We start from the raw sequence: 23,890 nt of genomic DNA, 5'->3' as shown, positions 1-23,890 counted from the left end.
GAGATTTTCCTCCTTTTCTGCGGGATGGAACAGGGGATGAATACTAAACACCTCCTGTGATCATGGCGAGACAATAATATGTGATACCATTCTGGATTTAGTGAACGATAAGGAGAAAAATCTTTGCCGTTTGTGGCAAGCAGGGTGTAGATGTGTGCTGGCTGGTTCTGGGAGCAGAATAGGAAGGAGGCAGATATCAGACAACACTCTGCTGTTTTCAAAAACTCTGCTATTGAGAAAAACACGATCATAATTTAATATTGAAGCATTTCTCGGCAGTTCTCTGACTCTACTTACCTCCACTGGTGTTTTGTTCATTTAAAGCTGCATCTTTGCCTGTGTGTCTGCCTTTTTCGGTCAATTGTTTTGCCTCTTATCTTGGTTTCTTCATGTGCAATGCTGTTTTAGAACTTAGGGGGATATAACTCAGTTCTTCGCCCTCGGGTGGTGGGGGAATGGGTCGGTCGGGAGGAAAATGATGCCGACCCGCTGGCTGCTGAGATGCTGCACCCCCCTGTCCCTCGGGCCAAAACTGAAGTGTGCTGGAGTGGAGATGGCAGCCCTGCTGGGAGGTTAGTGATTGGCATTATACATTTGTCTATATGAGCCTATAAAGTGTGTGTGTATGTGTGCAAGTGAGTGAATCATTTAGTGCTAAAAAGTTTCAAACTTCAAAAACTTCTCAAAGCTATTGTTGGCTCTTTAAAAATGAGGAGGTAGACTTCAAACTGTAGCGGCCTGAGGAATGCCCATCTGAATGGGTTTGATAATCCAATTTCAAAGGCGCGATCAAACATGCTTGCCATGATACTGCTCCAACCCAATTTCAAATTAAAGCTAACCTCATTTCTGTGCGCTCAAGGCCAAAGGAATTTTGTGCTCCTTATTTTTAAAATGGTCTCTCTTTGACAATATAACTGTCATGCACCGAACTGTTAAATCATTTGTCATCGTATTAGGAAGCTTTTCTTTTTTTTTTTATTATTCATATTTGAGAAACTATTCAGGTTCCAAATAGCCTGATTCCTCTTGGATTTCCCTGCCAGATGTTGCCATTGCAGTGAATGTGCATTTGTGTGTGCATGTGGCTGCATGCATGCGTGTGTCACGTGCACTGCAGCAGCTGATGTGACTAATTAAAGGAGGATGGGATATAAAGCCATAAATCATGCACAGGCCTGGGCTGACATACACACAGTGTTAATCTCATTAGGTTACTGTATGGGTGGATTATAGGGAGAAATCACTTAGTTAGAAGCCTGAGCTGGGAGATAGAGGTGTGTGTGGGCTCACTGATGAGCTCTGCTCCGTGTGTGTGTGTGTGTGTGTAAATGAGATGTTTTGCACTTACCTACGAGGAGGGTGAGGAACCTGTGCAGCTGTGTGTTTGGGAGGGTGCAGCATCCCAAAAATAATCACAGCTTCTTCTCTCATTAACCAAAGGAGCACTTGGCTCATCAAGATAGATCATTTATATCAGCTTTTAATTGCATTTTCTGGGATCTTGCCCCCACTTTACTTCCTGTTTGGGATTCAGATCACTTTCAGGCTGTTTTCTGGCTAAGCTAAAAGTCAAAAATAGGGAGATCGGAAAAACATAAATAAATGTGTTGCCTCTGTTTAAAGTTATAATATGAGGTAAAGTATCATGGCTACTGACCCACTGCTTAGGTTTTAAATTCATACTAGAGAAGCTAAAAATGACCACTCTGATCAAGTGGAAAACTGGCAAAGAGCAGCACTGCCCTCTCTTCCAATCCCATCGGAGTTTTAATAGGCCACCCACTCTGGTGCTCAAACACTTTCAGGCTGGAGCTCTCTTTTTTTTTTCTCATGTATGTGACCTTTTTGTCAAACCAGTCCACCTTCCTCCTCACGCTTCTGTAAGTTTACTTGTTTTCATTTTCAAACGTATTGCTTCTGTAAGTCCTTCCAGCCCACCTGTCACTGTTGATCATAAGAGGAGCTGACAGGTGGTGGCAGCTTTCTGTATGATTGGCTGCAGAGTCTTGACAGATAAGTGCAAAGGGCACATGGGAAATCAGCATTCCACTGTGGCAGAAGTATATTCAAGGAAGTAGGTTATTTTGACTGTCCAGTGGAATGGGACTTCCTCATCCAGTGTCTGTCAGTAAACTGTTCCTCTCCTCTTACCTTCCCCTTATACTTTATATTTTTCTCTTAACACAAACAGACACTAATTACTAACATACATTCCTGCAAACCGGGAAAAGAGAAAGATGGTGATAAACAAGGAGTAGCGTAAGCCAGCTTTGTGGGTTACACTTGTTTTTATTTTGTTGGTCATATTTATTGCCTTTAATGATGGTTTGTACCACCTGAGATTGACTCCGATGGGGAAATATTATTTTCACCGGTAAAGCTGCCAGCAGGCATAGAGAGCTAGAGATTTTCATATGAGATATGAGCTGCTTTCTCTTTCTTTTTTCCTCATATTTTCCCACAATTATTCATTTCCTGCTTGGTTGGTTGTCCTCAAATGAAATTCTCTCCACCATGTGTAAAAGTTTACCCCCAGGTTCAGAAGGATTATTTGCGATCACAGCAAAATGCTACAACTTTCCTTCTCCTGCAAAGAGTACATGTGTGCATGTGCAGAGTTAGACTAAACGCCTACCCATATTAGCAGATATAATTAGCACAAATATCACATGAGAGGAATGAAAGAAATATCAGTCATCTTCTGACCCTTTCCCATTAGCTGTAAATTAAGCCATTAAACTGAGATCAGCATCAAATTAATACTTTTCCGCCCTTTTAATCCGCGCCCTCAGCCAGTGGGATATGAAAATTAATTTCTCCAATATAGAGGTAACGCAGGAGCCAACTTTCAGAACTTCCACTGCGTAGGACGCTGAAGATATTGTTTTTGGTTGTTTTTTCAACCTTAGAGCTAATAGTGACTTACCTGAAGAATACACAAAACATTTGGATAACAAATATGAAGAGAGGCATTCGCTTTCTTCCCATCCATTTATTGTTTTTAATTAAAAATGGCCTGAGAAGCTGTGCTGTGCTGTTACTGCTGCAGTAAGCAAATAGGAAATGCAAATGTTTAAGAATGGATGGGCTTTATAGTGCATTTCTATAGCTGCATCCTATGGGAAACAGCAGAAATATACCAGGTTTGTTTTACTATCTGTGACACTTCATTAATTTTCATGTGTTTTTGATCATTTTGAAGTTTGGACAGTTTAAAGCGTTGTGTAGGTGCCACTTTGGGCTCTGGGTAATTTTGACGGCATTTCTTATTTAGAAAAGTTTTTTGCATACCAAACAGTCAATTGACTAATGGAAGAATTGAATCCATCCCTGCATACATCAGCTATACCTGCAGTATCCCGTGAAGAGTTGTGGGGAGCTGGAGCCCAGCTGACGGTGGGTGGGAGGCGGGGTCCACCCTGGACAGATCGCTGGTCCATCACAGGACTAACACAAAGTGACAGACAACCATGCATGCTCACACTCCCACCTGCAGCCAATTTGGAATCACCAATTAATCTGTCATGCATTTCTGTGGACTGTGGGAGGAAGCTGGAAGCACCTGGAGAGAATCCCTAATGAAAATAATCATTATGCCTGTTCAAAAATGTATAAATAAATAGTCTAGTATGAAGACAAAGCTCAGATATACATTAAGTGTAATCAGAGCACATACTTGCAGGAACAGAACAGTGCTACAATTCACTATGGCATCAGAAGTAAAAGACATAAGTAATTCAGATTTTATGAATATTTTATGATTTTATTAAATATGCAGTCCATATACAGTATGCATGGCTGTATAGTTTTATTCTTCTTAAATATTTAAAAGAATAAAACAGCAGCTAACTTCTCATCCATGTCTGTTTGAATTCGATTACTGGCTCCACTGACAATCACCTACATGCTTATAAAACTGCTCCACTTCCTTTTTTAACCTGGCATCCTGTAACCTGTTAATGGTTTGCGGTTCGAGGCACAACTATTGCTCTGTTGTTCACTTCAGAGCAATTATCCTGTCTTATCTTCTCCCTGCTGGCCATTTATAGCAAGGTGCACGACACCTGCGTGACACTTGAAATGTATGGCATTTTGTCTCTAACAACCACGGAAGGGCTGCTAAGGGCAACCAGTGATAAAACACATTTTAAATGTAGTCACACATCTGCACACCGCTGAGGCAAATGCAACATGTTGCTCTTGCTGGAAGGCCTGAGTCTGCTTAGATACAAGGCTGACAGATTAGGAGGAGAGGATGTAATCACTATAGGGACACAGTTATTATGAAGCACGCTATTTTTGTCTGTGTATTTCCCAGAAACTGAGAGAATGTTACTGTAGAAAATTATAGCATCGCATTCATAACACATCCAGCTTTGAAATACTTTCTGTTCATTTGCTCTATAGAAGCGTTGACTTTTTGCTTGCATCTCTCCCTCAGCCTGAAGATGGAAACAAAGAGCAAAGGCCTCAAGGAGCAGCAGCAGCATCATAAGAAGCTCCTGGCTGCCATGCTGTCCCAGGACTCCTTCGACTCAGTCAACAGCCCCGCCCACTCTGTCCTGGAAGAAGAGATTGAGGATGAGGATGATGCCATGGAGCTTCTGGGTAATGTCACAGCTACACATATACAGACACAAATTGCGACTGTTGAATATATTCTGCATTTGAACAGCAGAACTGGCTTTACAGGCAGTTGCATTCCACTACTTTCTGTTAACGAAAGCTAAATTAAAAATGCCTTTCATCATATTGCTGAGCTGCTGATGAGCCAGACTGTGTACCAGCAGATCCTCTGTCCTGATGTTAGCGTCAGACACCTGTTACGTTTCCACATCATGAACAGCTTGCTGTGTTTATCTTGTGTGTGGGTTAGCAAGCAGAATGATGTCTGTTTCACATAAAGGCAAAAAGAATTCTAGCTGTAATATTTCATGTTTAATGAGTTATTCTTTTTTGCAACAACATCAATGTTTTCAGCATCTCTGTTGTGCAGAATTCCACTTGTGCTTGAATTTCTGTGACTTTTTAAAGCGGTACTGCAGCACAATGGCATCACCTGCCCTCTAACATTAACATAAAATAATGGACTGTGCCATGAGCTGGTGTTTAGCAAAACTCTGGCCTCAAATTGTCAGAAAAAAACAGTCAAATGTAAGCTGCACTTGCAATAACTATGTAAAAATGTTGCAATTTCTAGCTGTGTTGAGGTTTAAAAAGTATATATGCAGATGTACACATTTGAAGTGGGAGAAATCAATCATAGCATAGAAGCAAAATTCATCACAGCACAGAAGTATATATGAAACATTTTATCACTGACTAAAAAGCAGTCTTGTTCCATTTGGATTGTTGGCTCCTGTTTTTTTCTGTTGGAAAAAAAGAAAAGTGGTTCTCTTACAGCGACATTACGATTTCTACACCATGTTCAGGCATTTTCTCTTAGAACTGTGGGAAAAAATGTTGGAAAGCGCTTAATAAGAAGTAGTTAACTATTCAAATGGAAGAAGTGGGAAGTTTTTGACATGCATATTGGGAGCAGAGGAAAATGCTGTATATATGCAGACAGCATACAGTACATAGTGCATGTACTGGCTGAGTAGCTGGATAAGCAAAGCAGCATTTAACTTATGTTCTGTACTAAAGAGCACTTTAGTAGTACCTGTTAAAGGAAACTATGCTTCCTGTTTACTGACTAGATGTCCTCAGGTATTCACTGCGACAACTGGAGAATCACAAAGCAGTTACCTTGATTTATTTTTTTCCTGCGTATGAGAGCATGTGTGTGTTCACATTCCTTCATGCCAGTCATGCCACCGTATGCAGACTTGAGATGGATGAGCACCGCTGGAAAGAGCACCTGATGTGAAGTTTTGTTTCACCCTCATTCAATGGAGGGTCTGAGAGCTTGTCATTCCGTCTGTGCAGACTCAGGATGTAATGCCTCATGCCAAATTGAATTTGTTGCCTGAAATATTTTATGTGGCGAGGCGCTCCTTTTGTTTCTGTCTGTCACTTGCTCTTCCCATTTTGTGTCTGTGTTGTGGTAATCTTTACTGCGGGGGGGGGATTCTCTTGAGTAAAACAGCTAATGGGCATGCTGCATATATAAAAGCACACATGCAAGCTGCCACAAAGGTACACAGCAGAGATTTTAAATTTAACGCATCTCTTATGGGGTTTACAGAATCTGTGAGACTGTGAATTGTTGAAAGCCACAGCTAATACCAGGAAAAGTCAGCTTTTCTACAGCTTTCTTCTATGTTCTATCAAGCGAATGGCTGACATATAGTATTTCTTTGAGGAATAACAACCCACAACACACTCTTTTTATTTCCTTGTGTCTAACATGGGCTCCAATTATAGTGCTTCAGTGTCTCTCCAGTCTCCTTAGAGCTGCTGTTGCTTTGAGGTGACACACAATCTACGTATGTCTTTGCTCTCTGCTCTGCTGTCACAACACTGAGGCTCTCCTGCTTGTTAGTAGGATCTTTTCACCAGGGTCACCTAGAGGGTCACATTTCTTTGTTGGTGTGTGGCAGGATGGCCCACAGGTTACACAAACTGAAGCTAAAACTAATGGTTATTCCTATTGTCAAAGCATTACTTTTTTTAAAAATAAAAAGGCCCTATTTAGTGTTATAAAGTCAGTGTAGGGTTCTCATTTGTCAGTCGCCTAATTAGCTAATTGACTAATTGAGCACTAATGCAGTCTGTCACATTAGCAGCGATGGCCTGGATTCAAGCTCAGCAGCTACAAATCTGAAATTCTTCTCTGCTCCACCAAGACTAATTCTGTATTTTATTTTGTTTTTTAATCATATTCTGGTGATTGAGTGTTTTAGCTCAGGATCCGCTGCTTAGAGACAGCATGGACTATAATTACTGCCTCTAAGCAGAAGAATCCTTCAGAGGACAATATGTAAACAGGAAATCTTCTTTCTCTTTTGTATCAGCCCCACACAGTCATGACCCAGGTCAGCAGTATATAATGATGATAAATACATCCATAAAGCACGATGTCGGTGGTCTGGGATGGCTCTCCTTGATCATAGTGCTGAAACCTGCGTATATTCCCTCAGTGGCTGTTACACTATGGTCCAGGGCAGTAATTCAAAGGAAATAATGCAGCGAGGTAGGTCATTTCTGATTCTCTGTCAAGGCCTGGTCATGTTGCTCTCCAGAGACCATCACTTCTGCACTGACTGCCTCGCTGCTGCAGAGTTGATTAAAGTTGATGCTTGCACACATCATGTGGCGGCTTGGGGGGCGTAGAGAAATGGAAGACCCTCAGGAGAGTTTCTGGGCTTCATTTCGAAAGAAGGTCTTGGCGCAAATTTTGTGGCTATGACCAAATGCATGCCAAAGATGACGGATGAGCCTTGGCAGGGATGGTGATCTTGTGATAGTATACTGATCCCTGAAGGAGATATTGGTCTTTTTTCCCTGTTGCTGTCCGCATGAAGGTGAAAACATACGGTCAACAGCTCAGTGGCACTCGTGGAGCTGGTAGGGATTCAATAACGGGCTCAAGGACTCTACAGTGGAGTGGGTGCTTGTTGTCTAATTTATAAATCACTGGATGAAAGTGCTCTCTTAAACTGTGTGACATAGCAAACGCTGCTGGAGCAAGGAAAATTGCTGTTTGTCTGATTTTGTCTAACTTTGATTTCTTATCTCTTGATTTCCGATTCCCAAACAATAACTAATAATATGCACAAATGGCTACATTTTGCATTGATACATGTGAATTTTTTTGCCATCTTTGGCCTCTCACATGCACCAATGCATCCACTACAGAACAAGAAATTGTTGAAGGCTTTCTATTTAAGCTTAGGGTGACCTCTAGTGGCGGACACGTTGCATTGCAGTTGCTCAGTTTAACGCTTATTGAGGGCATTGCCTCAATTCAGCAGTTTGGTTATTGTGGCAGATGAGTGCATTTGAATTTAGGTAATCTGATAGCAAATTCTGCATGGACTTGGATACTTTTTGTGTGTTTTTCTTTGGACTTGCTGTCATGGACCATGCAATGCTGACACCCCTGTATAAGCAGCATATGCTCATGCTCCAGATGCAGCCTCTCCTTTGTCATTGTTGTCAGTTGGGCTGAGCTTTGTTCATCACACCTGCTAATTGGCTGTGAGCCTCTTTGTTGAGCTGGTCGCTGATGCTCACAGATATGCACATCACACAAATGAGAGCAATTACAACAGTGAGAGATCAACACACCCCGTGGTGTGGTGTTTATGTGTCAAAATCTCTGGAGGATGAGGAGAAAAGAGTTCAGAGCCTCAGTGAACACTAAACAGAAGTTCCACTGGGAGGCAGGAAAGGAGTACTAGTTTGTCCTCCTGTGTGGCAACTACATATTCTGTGAGAGAGTAAGATGCATAATAAAGGCAGACTTACAGCATACAAAGACAGTTAGAAACTTATCCCCACTTCCATGTTGAGAAGAAGGGTTTTCCAAACTGGGTGTGTTTTTGCCAGCACCTGGATAAGGAGCTTATGAGAAAATTAAAAGATCCTCTTGGGTATTTACAGTACTGCTACATAGCCAAGGTTTTTCGGATTTAATACAATTTTAAAAGCCAAAGACATGGCTTAAGGTTGATTTGTTTTGTTCAGATTGTTCCAGAAAGAGAAAATAAAATCAGCTTAGAGGTTAAATCTTATTGATTCTCGAGTTGCTCTCAGGGATGGCACTGTGTTTTCCCACTAGTTTTCATTAGGTCTGCCCTTAATATATACCACAGTGAAAACCGTATTTGAAAATGAATGTGACTCACATGTTCTTGTAAAGCCATGGAAAATGTCGAGATTTTAAAGTTTTTGCTGGGCAATGAGACCAACTAGAAACAAGCTGAGTTCAGTGTGTGGAGAGAAACACCCTGTTTCTGGCCTTGCACTGTTGTTTTATGGTAAGTTAATGAGACGAGTTAGCCAGTACCCCACTGTAGAGTTACTGTTGTTGTCATTCTTGGTGGAAGTATTCCATTTGAGAGATTCCCTTTGAATTCCCCAAATCCCTTTTGTGAATATGTGTGTAGAATAAGTTTGATTCACGTGCATGCAGGCTATGAAAAACAGACTCTATTGTTAGGGTAAAAAGTAAAAAATTAACATTTTTCTATATTACACGTTGTATATTGTTCTCTGTAGCAACATAAATTCAACTTACCTTGAGCATGAAAAGGCTAAATATCTTAGGAATACTAAGCTTTAATTCTTATCTACTGTTGCTTTACATAAAGACAAGACACTGTCAGAAATTACTCTTCATTTTGGGACTCTGTACGAGGGTTGTGGCAGAGGAGGAGGATGTGAGAGTAGTTTTATACACTTAGCGATTCACAGTGACAGCAAAGATCTGACAGGGAGCGATAAGGGCATGATAAAGCTTTGTTTAATCTTTGATGCATGCAGAATAAAACAGCAACTTGTTGGTGGGTTGCAATGCCTGTGGGATTCTTTTGTTTGAGTTGTATTATATCCTCCTTGCTCCAACACTGCCTGCAGTTAAGTCAAATAGCCCAATGTTGTAACAGAGTAGATGAGGGAAAGGGAGATGTTTTTTCACCGTCTTTACTTTGTTATCCTGCCTGAAATTTAAGTGAAAACTGATCTGTATTAGATCACTGATCACATACTGCATATTGACCCCTTGACTTTGAGTGTGATTAAGAGCTTAGCCTTTAAACTTGTGGAGACACACTTAGGAGTCTTTACTTGTGGAGACTTTGCTTAGTGCTACTTAATGACTTTCTGTAGTGTAAGAGGGAAACGGTTATTATTGGCTTTTGACGTATAGGAGTGACAGATATTTGGTGTGAATATTCAGGAAAACTCCTTAAAATTGTTGCTATATATTTGGCTTTTCCTTTGAGAAAGTTCTAAAATAAATATCATGCTAAAAGTCAATAGTGGAAGAATTTTCAAAATCTTTTTTTTTTTTTAATTCAAGTAGCAATCCTTAATAAAGCATCCTAATATAAGCAAAGCCAAGCACTGAAATGCACTTTATGTGTCCAAAGTGACAAGATGTATATAACAATACTTCCACCTAAGTGATCATTTGTAAGCCCTTGTTTATGCTAACAAGTGGCGTCTGTTTCTAACATGCTGTCATTTTGAGCATGTTTACTTGGTGATGTTAGCATTTAGCTGAAACGCTCTGTGCCTAAACACTCACAGGGCTGCCAGTGTGGCTGGAGCCACTTATGTTGTATTTGTTTAATGGAGCAAATTTTTAATTTTTATGTCCTGCTGGGTAGTTCAAACGACACATTGCGTTTTATAAGCTCTTTGCATGTATGTTAAACTTTAATCAGCACAGTAAGTAGTGCAGCTGTGAAATAAATGCAGTGGAAAAAATACGACAATGTTGCCTCTGGAAAGTGGTGTAGCAGAAGTAGCATAAAACAGCCAGACCCAAGTAAAGTACATGTGCAGTACATTTAGTTGCTTTCTAGGCCTGATAAGGACTCTGTTAATGTCATTCCACTTGAAATGATACATGATCATCTCTGCATGGAGTGACTTACTAACATGGATGTGACTTTGTCCTCTGCCTTAGAGCACTGTTCTGATTGCCAGAGTTAGCAGACGAGGCGCGCATTTCCTGACGCCAGCAGCAACAACCCCCCGCCACACACAAACCACACACACACACACACACACACACACACACACACACACACACACACACACACACACACACACAGACGCACACTCCAGTCACCTCCATAGCCTCCTTCATCCTTTTCCCAAACAACCAAAGACACAACAGTAGCCCTGGAAACTGTGTAAACCAACAAAAACACACCAGTATCATAGTGGTGCACTGAGGGGATAGGAGGAGATAGACGGGAACATATATTGTATGTCAGTGATGTGAGTTGCTTTAGAATTAAATCTTTCACTTGAGCTTGAAAGGGCTGGGTCCGCGTCTGAAGGTTTTGCTGGGCTGATGGTGAAAAGAATGTCCCCAGTAAAAAGTGTAACTGCGCCCAATTTGACGCCTGTAAAAGTCTCCACAGTGCAGATGGATACGTTAATCGAGAGGCAAATTGCTGTGGTATTACGGCGGTATTACTGGAAGCAATTACCAATAGGCAAGTAGACTGCTGCGATCATACCATAAATCTAGAGGTAGTCATTATGCAGAGCATGGCCTAATACTAGCCAGCGTAAGTATCTCTTGTGTGCGTAAGCACCTTAGATGAACTGAGCAGATTATTTGAATGAATGTGAGCTGAATGGATACAGTGATGCTGTATTGTGGCTACTGAAGGCAGACAGCAGCAAAAAGATGGTAGATAGGTGCACAAGTATGTCATCCGTAGATAGTGCTGCTATGTAGGATTTGTGTGAATAGATGCATTGTGTTCGTGGAAGTTAATCGGCTCAAGACGTCACTGTTTTCTGGCTCCTGTCTCCTGCAAGATTAAAACTGAAGAGACAAATAGACCTGTGAGTTATAGACGTGATGACAATGCGCAGTAAATGGGGTGTAATAAGTAGTCAGACTGTGCATTTGTGTGAGTGAATGCAAATGTCAAGCTGCAGGTCTGTGTGAAGTCATTTAAAGTTTGTGCAGCTGTATCTATGTGTTTATCGCAAACAAGCAGCGAAACAGTGGTCTCCAAAAGAAACTTTGAGCTCGATTGAATGAACTGCTTGTACGTTACTACCTACCACATTATTCCATCACTCACATGTGTTGTTTTTAATAGCTGACTTCTCTCTACATGCTTCTTGCATAGGCACGTTTCTCTTTGATGGATGACTAAATTCTTTCATCACTGATTAACATTATTGTGTTGGACTGTAGATGGCAGCCTTGATCCTGGAAGACAGATGTGTTTCATATATTTATTACGTAGTGCATGTCAAAATAATGCTCTGTTAAAGATCATTTTGAAATTTATTTTCAAATTATCATAATAAACGAGCAATAAGACTCTTTAATGACTGCCATTGTAATGCATCAGTACATCAAGCTGAACTATGTCTACAGTGACGTCCTAATCTGAGCAATATTTGCGGTTAGAAAGTGAGTAAAAAGGGGGTTTGCACCAAGGTCTGCGATAAGACTTTCCACAGGCCTCAGAGCTGTGATGTTACTCTGCTCATGTGTGTCCCCATCTGATTCTGATCAGACTTTTTTTTACTGCTGCACTCAGAGTTGTGAGGGCTTGGAGCCTAACGGGCATATTTTTAGGCTGGGAGGGGTTTCAGAGAGGAGGGGGTCGCCATTGAGAGCCGAGACATAATTACGAAATGTAAGTTGGAATATTGTTTTTATTACAAAGCCAAACAAATGTGTCTCCGTCGCGAATCACATCAAAGACGTCTGTGTGACGACGAGCCGCCAAGTGGAGGCATTGTGCTCGGAGGCTTTAATGAAACACAAATGCTGGTTGTGTGTGTGAGGGCAGCGAAAGTGTGAGGTCTGCAAGTGTCACTGTACGTGTTGCTGTGCGCCTTTTTTAATCTGCATGTCTGCGTATGTTGCTCACACATGTGGGTCCCTGTGTGGGTGCAGCTTTTTGACTGTATGCTGTGAGTGAGTGAGGCATCTGTCACATACAGACTAATAATTAGAGCCCACTGTTATGTGGTAAGGCGTCGTCCCTGCTCATGAAAGAATGGAAAACTTGGTTATTTTACTCAGATGAGACACAATAACTCGCAGCACTTGATGAAATGACTTGGATCCGATGCGGGGGATGATGAAGTGTGTACGTGCGTGTCTCCCGTCTCCACGTGTGGGGTAGCGCTTGAGAGGATTCCTCCCCATACGTCTGTCAACGCATGATCTGAGAAGGTGTACATTATTCGCGAAGCTAGTGTGCTAATTATCACTTCAGCTCTGTTTTTAGCCCCATGAAGAGCAGCAAAGAGCCAGTCAGTCCGTCGCTATCTAAACAACATTAAATTACATGGAAACTTGGGGAGAGGAGCACACAAACGCTTTATCTGTGCGCTCGGCTCCTTTCTGGCTTCACTGTGAGTGAGTGATTGCGGCACGGAATTCCTCATCGCTCAGGCCTTTTGTTGGGATTGCATCGCTTGAATAGTTTCCATTTCCCTTCCTCCCCACACCTACCCCCGGTGCAGACCCATTTTATTTATCTGCCATGTCTCATCGTTAGACGGGGGGAGCACGCATGGCTGCCCCGGTGCCCAGGGAGTGAAAATGTGGCGGGCTGACAAACGGGCGAGTGTGGACAGACTTTTGTTGTGTCTAGACAGAGGCCTCGGAGGCTGTCATGGTCTCGGGGTAAACTGGTCTCATGGGAGACGCACTGTAAACTTATCATGGTGGTATTGTGTGGGAGGAACGATACTCTCTGTTGTTGACATGGAGAGCATGGATACATGTGTTTGACTGGCAGATACAGAAGAATAAATGCACTGTATATTTGCTTAATCTTCTATGTGAGCGTGGAATTGGGAATTTGCACATGAAAACAAACTTAAGTCAAGAGTAGAAGTCAGGGTTCAATGATGTGTCAACATCAGTTTAATTACTATGTTTAAAGTGTAGTACACTGTGAATTCATTGGTGTTGAAACAAGTGCTGTGTGTAACTAGACAGCTTAAAAAAATAACCAATTTTATCTTCTACCAGTAATTTGACCTGCAAAGCAACAAATCCAGGCTCGTAAATTAAGATCATACTCAGAATACGCTGGACCACAAAAATGCCACTGTCATGACTAATAAATGATTTCTGCTGCCTGTACTGAGGATTCAATGTGAGCATGTGCTTCAGACCACTTATGTGCATGTAAAAGGAGTCATTTATAATGTTAACACCCAAACCTCATCCCCCGAGGCACATATTCATCACTGCAGCGCTTCATATACAGGCCTTCCCTCAGAGATAGGATGGTGTCAACACCAAAATCTGTCATCTCTCTGACCAGTAAAGAAGTTCTGATTTGGATTCAGCCTCAGGGTTGACATAGCTGAGATTCAGACTGCTGGTGCACAGATGAACGGCTCTTCAACCCTGCTCATAGCTTACCTACAAAGCTTACAAAACGAAGCCTTTTTGTATTCTGCATTTATCTCAGCATAATTGTCTTTCTCTGCTGTCTTGTGACACAGTAATATACTTCAATATCTGTGAGCTAACATGGAGCACAATGCAGGGTCATAAAGCTGCTACAGTGGGGCTGTTGTGCAGCTTTTACTTTGCTGCTTCACTTCCACGTCCACAAACACACACAGACATGCACATAAACCATTAAAGCCGCTTCCGTTTTCAGTTGTTTCTTGTCCTCTATTGTTTTGACTGGCTAAATGAAGCTTCAACTAACAGTACACCAGAGAGGCAGCTACAAGTTCAGAGCGATTTGCTTCAGAACAAACCAGTGTGACTCACTCCTAAATGTTTCCGTCTTTGTTACATTTCATTTGGTCAGATTTGTGTTCTGTAGGAAATGCACTCCAGACAACAGCCGTTGTTTACCTCGGTGACCTCTGAATGTCTGAGATTTGCCCTCTCTTCCTTCAGACACTTTAGTTCTTTCTCTTCATCACTGTGTCACATTATCTTGACCAGAAGGAAACAAGTCAAAAAGACAAAGCCGGAGTTGAGGTGACAAGCAGCTGTGCACACTGAGGTCATGTTCTTTTTCAGGGTCACGGGCGGTTGCTGTTATTCTTTTAGTATTTCATGAAAGCTGCAGCCTCACAAGTGAATGTTTGCAAGTGTCAAGTAATGATTTGTATCACAGGCTATGACCCAAAGAAAATCCGGCATGCTACATTAGTCAGTTGCCAAAAGAAGGGATAATAGTTAGAGGGGGAAGAAGTTGGGAATGGATGAAGAGAAAGTAGGAAAAGGGCGAAGGCCTAAAACTGAGCTGTTCCCACGACCAGAAAATCGCCCAAATCGCTGGTGGCTCTCTCTGTCCCCACCCCTCCAATGTATTCCATGATGAATGGGACATTTAATATTGCCTCCTTAAGGGTATTAGTGGAATGTAGCCTATCTGTCCTTCTCAAAACACTAAGACAACACTTGCTCTCTGGTGAGCAACACAACTGATGTCAAAGATCAAAACCAAGAACATTCCAGATTTCGTTAAAGTTTCTGATTTGATTCTTTTTTTAAAAGGTAGATTGTAACATAATTGTAAAGTGGTTTAACAAGCATTTGTCGTTGTATTCATGAAACAAATAGTAGAAAATTTTAAGCAACCGCCGTTTATACTAGTTAGAGAAAAATAATACAGAACTTATTAAAACTAATATTTTCAGTGAAAGCATAGAGCATTCAGATTTTTTGCTTATTCCTGAGTTTTTACAGTTACCCACGACCTCATCATTTTGTAAAGAATATATTTGCATAAATGTTTTTTTAAGTATGTTTTTATGTGTTGTGTAAGTAATGTTGTGTACTATAGAATTGTGTTCTCATCTGTTAACAAGATGAACCTGCAGTGCAGTGATGGTGTACCTATAGTCAGCAGTGCTCTGAGCTGAATACTAAATTTAGAATGCAAACACTCAGTGCTAACGTTACGTTTCTGGTTGTCATCTTGACTTAGCTTGCTATGCTAACATTTGCTCACAAGTATTAAAGATAAAGAACAGCTTAGGCCAGTGATTTCCATTTCCTTCAGAGACAGTGAGAGAGGATCAAGAGATAATTTCCAGAAATGACCTCAACAACCTACAAGTCCAGTAGATTTTTACTGCTCCTCCCATGATTACCATGACCTGGATGACTGAGAGTCTTTACAGACAGCCTGTACTAAAGTTAATATGATATGAGACATATTCTAGGGCTGCACAGTGGTGTAGTGGTTAGCACTTTCGCCTTGCAGCAAGAAGGTCCCTGGTTCGCGTCCCGGCTTTCCCGGGATCTTTCTGCATGGAGTTTGCATGTTCTCCCTGTGCATGCGTGGGTTTTCTCCGGGTACTCCGGCTTCCTCCCACAGTCCAAAAATATGCTGAGGTTAATTGATCATTCTAAATTGCCCGTAGGTGTGAATGTGAGAGTGCTTGTTTGTCTTTGTATGTGGCCCTGCGACAGACTGGCGACCTGTCTAGGGTGTCCCCTGCCTTCGCCCGAGTCAGCTGGGATAGGCTCCAGCCCCCCCCATGACCCTAGTGAGGATTAAGCGGTGTATAGATAATGGATGGATGGACATATTCTACCACTAGTCTATCTTAAAAAGCCCCATATGCTGAAGCTCCGTTTTTATTAGATTTTTGGTTATCATGGTTTTGCAAGAATAAACACAAAAGTCTTCATGCAGTCCCAGCATATGAGGAACTAAAGACGAGTGTGTTAGTTTTATTTTTGAAGCCAATGTCACTAAAACAATAGGAAAATCCTGATTGTTAATATGGCTAACATTAATTTAAAACATAATTTAAAACCAATAAACAAGTTGTGGGTAAGTTATTATGTTTTTATGTCACCTGTCTGTGTGTTTACATCTTTTGTACTCACATATACTGCCTTTCAAAAACCGCAAAATTCTCAGTAAAGCTGTTCATATTCAAATACTTCGTGTTTCAACACAACACAGCCCATTTGGCTATATTTTGACTTGCAGTCTCTTCAGACCCACTTCCTAGCTGTGGCTCTGCACCACTAAAATACTGATTATATTGCTGTAACATTTTCTAATTAACTCATCATACATGAGTCAAAAACAACGGCTGCACTGACAATTTTCCATGGAAAACTGCACACACTCAGTCGTGTCAGCTGTGTTGCTGTCAAGTATTTTGCTCTACATTATCGATCACAGACACAGAGAGAGTTTCTTTTCTGAAGGAGGTGGGGACAGCAACAGCTCAATTGTATTTGAAGCTACACACACTTAAACAAGACTAAAACCAGACATTATGCAGTCCTGGTAACATTTGCCGCCTTTGCCATATTTTGAGCTAAAAAACTGAAAGGCACATTCTGGGGCCACAATATTGGATTACTAAAAAATTATATTCTTGTTGTTATGCTGCTGTGATTGTCTTGGGGAAAACAAAAATGTCTCAACCAAATGTCAGGGCAAATTCATCCAGAAGTTGTTGCAGCATTTCCTTCAAAGAAGCCACAAATATTTGTCTGGTGGTTGCATTATAGGAACTGTCACTAGATCACCAGTGTCAATGGAATTTGTGTCTGGAGACTGTGACGTCTGAACAAATTTAATGACAGTTTGTTCACTGGTGACAGACCAGCAGACTCATGTTGTCATCCATATAGCAACGCTTCTAGCAGGGGTGAAAAACATGATAAAACAGTTTTTATTAGTGGTATAAAAACGCAGACTGCACATGTGTCTGGTACTTTTGTGTGTGTGTGTGTGTGTGTGTGTGTGTGTGTTGTGGTTTGTGACATAACTAAACTAAAAATGTATTAACTCAACACCCTGCCCAGCGTACTGTTGCAGGACAGGATAGATTCACAGATTAGATTGAAGCGATGCGTTTAGATGTCTCGTCAGAATGTTTTCCTGACACCCAAAGGAGACAGGAGACAGATGAGATTTTCTGGCTGTGCGCCACGCTGATGGATGGAGGAAGAAAGTTCTCATGAGCAAGTGTCATCCAATCTAATCCAGGTGATTAGTCATGCTTTCTACTCTTTCAAGGTGTGAGGCCCATTTTTTCTCCCCCAAACTAGAGGTCAGGTAATGTGATCCCAAAGTGAAAAGTATCAATGTTGGTTTCAAATGACTAGACACACAGAGAGTCGGGCACGTACTGTACCACATGTATAAAAGCATAAACAATAGCAGTGAGAATATACTGTATGTCCTGAAGGTGACCCCCCCCCATTCCCAACCCTGCTTTATTGACAATGATCTGAAATTCCTCTGGTCTGGGAAGAATGGGGACAAATACTGTTATGGTGACCATTCAAAATGTTGATCCAACATTAAAGAACAATTTAAAAGCTAAAGGACTCAAAGAAGACTGCAAAACACCCGCTCACTATTCACTGTCACGGAAAGTACTGCAACACGGAAAAGTACTGCAATATGTTTCATCTCATGAGGATGCATTGAAAACCAATATGGTCTGGCTGATTCAGACTCTCTCGTTTGATCCTTGGATTTATTAACAAACTGTTACAAGTCTCTACTTTGCTGCAGAAAACATTGAATTCATATTATTCCCCTTCACTGTTGTTTCATCGTAAATCTTGTTATTGGGTTGATTTATGGTTTCCTCCTCTACTATGCTAGTGCTGTGTGTATTAGGGAAACGTGTATCGTGCCCTTTGTCTTGATGTCGAAAATTCAGTACCATGATATGATAACTAATGATCCCTGTCAGGCTTGAACCGCATCCAGACGTCAAACATTCAATTGCTCCATGTGGACAGCATTTCGACTCATAGAGAGCAGCTGTAGTTCGAAATAAAGCAGATTTCTTAGAAGAGAGAGGGAAGGCAGGCAGAAATAAGGGTTATTTAACATGAACAAGGCTCTCTGCACCTGTTAACTTGGTGTGTTTGTGAGCATGTCTTCAAATGTGGCTGTCCGTAAGTCAGAGAAAAACAGACTGGTGTTAGATGTTAGTAGGAACAATACTAGCGTGTCTTTCGCATATGGAATTTCTTTAGAGGGAACAGGGTCTATGTGTGTGTCCTCAGTGGCAGTTCACTCTCGAGGACACAGTGAGAGATCAGACGAAACCCAACTTTCTCTCCATGTTGTTTTTTCTTCTCACAGGCTACATTCGTCTTTGTTCTCGTCACCCTCAGCTTGTTCACGTGCCCTTCTTGTGCTGCCATATAGTGGTTCTGTCATCACTCGTCATAACAAAGACTTTTGTGTTGATGATGAGCCGTTGTACACTTCTGAAATCTCTGTATTTTTATGGATGTCTGTTTGTGGCGAGCGTGCGTGTGAAGCAACACCGTGGCCGGGTCGGACTGTGAATGTTTATTTACTGTGATGTGCTTGCTTGCTCTTTTGGCTCTTAGCAGACTGTCATCACAGGGTTTCATATTGACAAGGGAGCGACCGAAGTATGATTAATGACTGTCTTTTCTGTCTCTTGTTTTCTCTCCTTTTTCTTTGCTTTCCTGCTACGTCCCCTGTCTCCCTACGTGTCACTCCTTCTGCCCTCAGAGGACCTGGATGACCTGCGGATGGAGGGCGTGACCGGACTGGCTCCATCCGGCAGCAAGTTCAGCCAAGGACGCAGTTCCTATCAGCCTGAACCGCAGGCCAAAGTTACTCTTAACATCTGCTCCAGGTGTGCCAGGTAAATGTTTCCACCCTCTTTTATCTACTACAATGTACAGCGATCGTGTCTTTTTAGCTGCAGAGCTCTGTAGACTCTGTCAGTTCTTGTTAGGATTTTACGGCAGAGTTTGGCATTTTGGAAAATACTCGTATTTGCATTTTTGCCAACAGTCAGAAAAGTAGATCAGTACCACTCTCATAGCTGTCTGTTTCGCTTAGCATAAAGACTGGGAGGAGGTGTAAACACAACAAGCTGCTGTTTTCCAGGGCGTTGTTTTAAGCTGCTGCCTCTGAGTAAGGAACAGTTCTGCTCATAACCCCATGTTAAGCTGAAGCTTGTTGTTTTTACCAGACGTGAGAAAGATAAATTAATCTCCACATCAGACTCCTTGCAAGAAAGCCAGTGTTACCCAACTATTTTTATAATAGGCCTGTCATCAACCAGAGAAAATCTTGGCCAACCGACTGAAATCATACCTACCCTTTAACCAATTGATTGGTTGTGGTGGGGGAAAAAAAATCACTTTCTCTCTAAATCAACTAAATTGGAGTTCACTGGGTGCACTCTGTCTGCTGGCCTTATTAACCTAAATGAAATGAGAAAAAAATAGTACTTGCAGCATATTGAAAATGAAATCACAACAACAGACGTGGAGCAGACCGGCGTGCACCTGCACATATTCATGTGATTTTTGAAAATGTAACTATATTAACTTGTGATTACAGCTCAAGATCTGCTGAGGAATATAATGCAGATTAGTCAGCCCACTGTTTTTAGGTAGTCTGCACAGTTTGTTTTTGTAGCTGTGATATGCAAATTGCTGTTTGACTTTTTAGCCATCTGTTTTAGCAACACCTTTGACATGATGCCGATTACTTTGAAGCCAACTCAGAGTAAAGTTGTGAAAATGTAGGGATGTTCATTGGTATTCCGTTCCCCTTTTTGTCACAAATATTGGATTATTTCTGAAAAGAATAATCATTGAAGCACTTGTCTCTTTATAAAAGTAACACAGGACCAACACTGATCAATGAGAATTTGGTTGTATGAGAGCATATCGACCAAACAGTAGACCAGTTGACCTCGAGACTACAGCCCTATTCTTCAAATTATATGAATTCCAATCCTTTAAAAAAAAAAAAAAAAAAAAAGTTGTGACTGCTGCTGTAATCTGTTTTTTCTTTCCAACATCCTATCCTGTTCTTATCTTGGTTCATGACTCTTCTCAGTGCGCCACCTTCTATTTCCCCTCTCTCTGTGCATTTGTATCCGAGGTAGCAGAGAATAATATCATATCTTCAGTCCATTCCTGTGTTGCTTGTTTTCACAAATCAGCTCCGGCACGGATAATCTTCTCCATTATCACCCTTTCTCTCATAATCAGAGTTTTTCTCTCCCGACACATTTCCTGTTTCCCCTGATCCCCAGCATAAGTCTGGCGCTCAGATTTCTGACTTTTTGGGTGCGATACCATAGGCAGGTGTGGGCAAAGCTCTTCCTTGATGCCAGTCGAAGATAAACGGGTATCTTTCTGATGAGACGCCAGGCACACATCTGCCTGCACGGCCTCCACTGTTTGGGGTTTGGAATTTGTTTGTTTCCTACTTTTCTTTCATTCAAGCGGCTTATCAGTTTCGCTCCACACACACAGACTGCGGGATGTTGTCAGAGATTCTGCCGGAGAATGAATGGTATCGCTGGATTTTCGTTGTTAGTTTATCGACTTGATGTTTTTAGGCAAATTGTTTATACCTTGCGTCCCACGCTTGAATCAGTGGCAAAGGGGAAAGCAGCATTTGCATGTGAAGTCATATTTGGGCTTTTGTGAAGAGTATTTTTTCATGACTGAAATGTCAGACATCTGTTCTCCTTCTCCTCTGTCTTCCTCTCTCCTTCTGGTTCAGGCCAAATTCTTGCTTTGTCCTCTTTAACCTGACCACCAAATCTTTCCCAAGTTTTATTGGCAAAGGAGTCGTGGTCTTTCAAAGTAATTTTTGGGTAGTGTAAGGGCCATAAACAGATCTGTAAGCTGGAAAAGTGTTGCACGCATTTGTACTATTCTGAAAACATAGAATTCACAGAAATCAGGGTTGTGTAGGAGCCCAAACGTGCACAGACACAGAAATCCACGGATCCGCACGTAAAACATGCGCATGCATGTCCTTGCACGAACAGAAGACAGTCGAGGCAGAGGCCAGGAAGCAGAGTTGGGAGAGGGGCAACCCTGACAAAGGTTTTATGTTGTGTGCATTAGCGCTCGGTCTTGATGGGATTACCAGAAACACCTGTCAAACGTGGCCCAGTATGGGGCCAGTCTTGAAACCTACTCCTCACAAAACTAACATATGTGCCCATGCCCTTTTGTTGCATCACACCAGCAGACAGTACTACTGTACAGATGTGGCCTTACATTGACGCAGAACATAGGGTTAGTTCAGTTTAAAGTTGAAACGATTAAGTAGATTCTTTCCAATATTATATATCTCTAACAAAGATGGTCTTGGCTCTGCATGGAACTGTTAACACTGGCCCAAGTAGGACAAGCATTCCTCACATACCCGTCACCCCTCAGGCAAACACATTAGAATTCAGTTTTTTTTTTCCTACCAATGAGCTCTTACAGGCCAGTGAGATCCATCATTCTGTGTGTTACACTTTGTTCAAATCCATGTACAGTGTATTCGCTTTGTCTAGTTGCCTAAGCAAACGAGACTGAACCTCCTGGCTCTGCCATGTACCACCCAAAGCCAAGAAAAGGTGACGCTTACTTTCACACCCACAGCGTGAAGGCGACAACTCTGTTCCTCCCCAGCAAGGTTTTATTAATTTCCAGAAGTACTCCTGACCGTTGCTGATTCGCTTAACAACTGCCGCTAAAAAGAGGCAGGACACCGTGATTACCAAATTAAAAAAATACAAACATTGCTCAGTAGCATCACTATCCTATTTGAACTCACTGACCCCATTTTGAAGGCGATCCAAGCCTTATTAGACACCTTCCACTGATCACTGTCCTTTTCCTCCCCTTCCGTCCACACGCTGTCCACACTGTCCACACTGTCCACTCAGCCTGTGTGTCTCCTAACCAGCAGTGGCAGGTCAGGAAACACACTGCTTCCTCTGGCTCTCCACTGGCTGGTTAAAGTGTAAAGTGCTGTGTGGCCTGTGTATTGTGGCGTGTCTCTGCCTTTTGTGCCATAACTGTGGTCGCACCAACATTTCATCCACCTCCCTCATGCACCCGATCGGCTTGTTTAATGGCTGTGCGCTCCTGCCACAAGATCTCCTGTGTGCAAACGCATCCCAGATCCCAAATCTACATACTCTGGAGGAGCTGGAAGTGCGGTCCTAGGAAATGGATATATCTCCACAAACCTCTTTTGGGCTTGTAGTTCTCATTAAATTAATTGCTTTCATATCAGGAATGTACTGAGGGAATGGTAGTCGAGACTTGCGGCTATGAGCAGGCTTTGTTCGGAGAATAGGAAGGCCTTGTGATAGCCATCTTGGGCACTTTTAATGGTCGTAGAAAGACCATTAAAGCGAGAGGGAGACAAGGAGAGGGATGTATAAAGAAGGAAAGAAATAGAATACACTTTAAAAAGCAGCGTTGCGCTTTAACCCTCATTGTAGAGGTAGAAACTAAGAGGCCCTACGGTTGGGAATGCAGCTGCGCCATAAAAGTACAGGGATTGCTTTCCTTTGTCTTCAGCTAATGGTCGCGCTGATGACATGGAAATAGCATGCAGCGAAAGAATTTGCTGAGCTGAAGTCGTGTGTAATTACAGTTAATATGTCCTATGATTTGCAGTTGTTAAAGTTATGCCCTAGAAAAATAAATGTGTTTAATTCCAAACTATAAGATCAGAGTGGGATTTAGTTTGTAGAGGAGTGTAAAAGCGAAATGCCCCGTGTAGCATCTTCCCAGTGAAAAAGCAGTTCAGTCACTGTTTGTCTTTCGCCCACAGTGTGCTTTACTATCTGAGGGAAACTTAAATCTTTTAGTACCTTAAAGAGACAGCCAAATCGCTCCGACCCACTACCATTTCAGTCCAAAGCAGATATCTTTGGGGGGAAAAAAAGCTATAAGGGCTCTGGGAAACACATTATGATAAAGAACAGAAACTGGATGATTTAAGGGGAAACTGAATCTTTGTGCCAATTTTTCATGTTTTTTTTTATTTTTTAGGCTGCTTCTGTCCATACGCACTCAGTCTGGACATGCACAAATATGGCTTTATATTAAAAAAAATCTAATTCAATTTCAGTAGGATGAGAAACTATGATGAAAAAATGGAGTGTGGGCCCCAGAAGTGACCCCCAAGTTCCTCCTTTCTCACTATCTCACTATAATAAACTCACTAAACATTTCCTCTTTGAGAGACTCGCTTGTCTTTTTCTTATCTGACATTCAATTTCCAAACATGCATTGCAGTGTTGTGACTGAACAACACTGATTCGTGAGATTGTTATTGCATCCTCCCCCTCCAGTGTGTACAGTAGTGTATATATGTTGCGTGTTGTTTCTAGGTTGCAGGGGGACACGCTATCAGACAGCAGATCTGAAGAGGAGCACAGGCCTCACATATCTGAACAAGCTGTACCCGACATCTCCTGTAAGTTGCACTTCAAACTCAAAATGGTGTTTCTT

General features: G+C 41.8%; 1 protein-coding gene across 2 annotated transcripts in view; it reads left to right on the top strand.

Annotated features, from left to right (window-relative positions):
- Positions 1 to 23,890, top strand: part of c22h8orf34 (chromosome 22 C8orf34 homolog) — a 63,075-nt gene that overhangs the window by 18,031 nt on the left and 21,154 nt on the right. For both annotated transcript variants that reach the window (XM_035950892.2, XM_023276150.3), the window contains exons 6-9: positions 409 to 572; positions 4,445 to 4,611; positions 19,122 to 19,257; positions 23,770 to 23,855. In XM_035950892.2, the coding sequence (XP_035806785.2) occupies positions 409 to 572; positions 4,445 to 4,611; positions 19,122 to 19,257; positions 23,770 to 23,855 (553 nt within the window). The remainder of the gene's footprint in view (positions 1 to 408; positions 573 to 4,444; positions 4,612 to 19,121; positions 19,258 to 23,769; positions 23,856 to 23,890) is intronic.

This window comes from Amphiprion ocellaris, chromosome 22 (genome assembly GCF_022539595.1).
Source record: "Amphiprion ocellaris isolate individual 3 ecotype Okinawa chromosome 22, ASM2253959v1, whole genome shotgun sequence".
NCBI classification, from domain to species: Eukaryota; Metazoa; Chordata; class Actinopteri; family Pomacentridae; genus Amphiprion; species Amphiprion ocellaris.
This window is presented reverse-complemented; position numbering and strand designations above follow the sequence as displayed.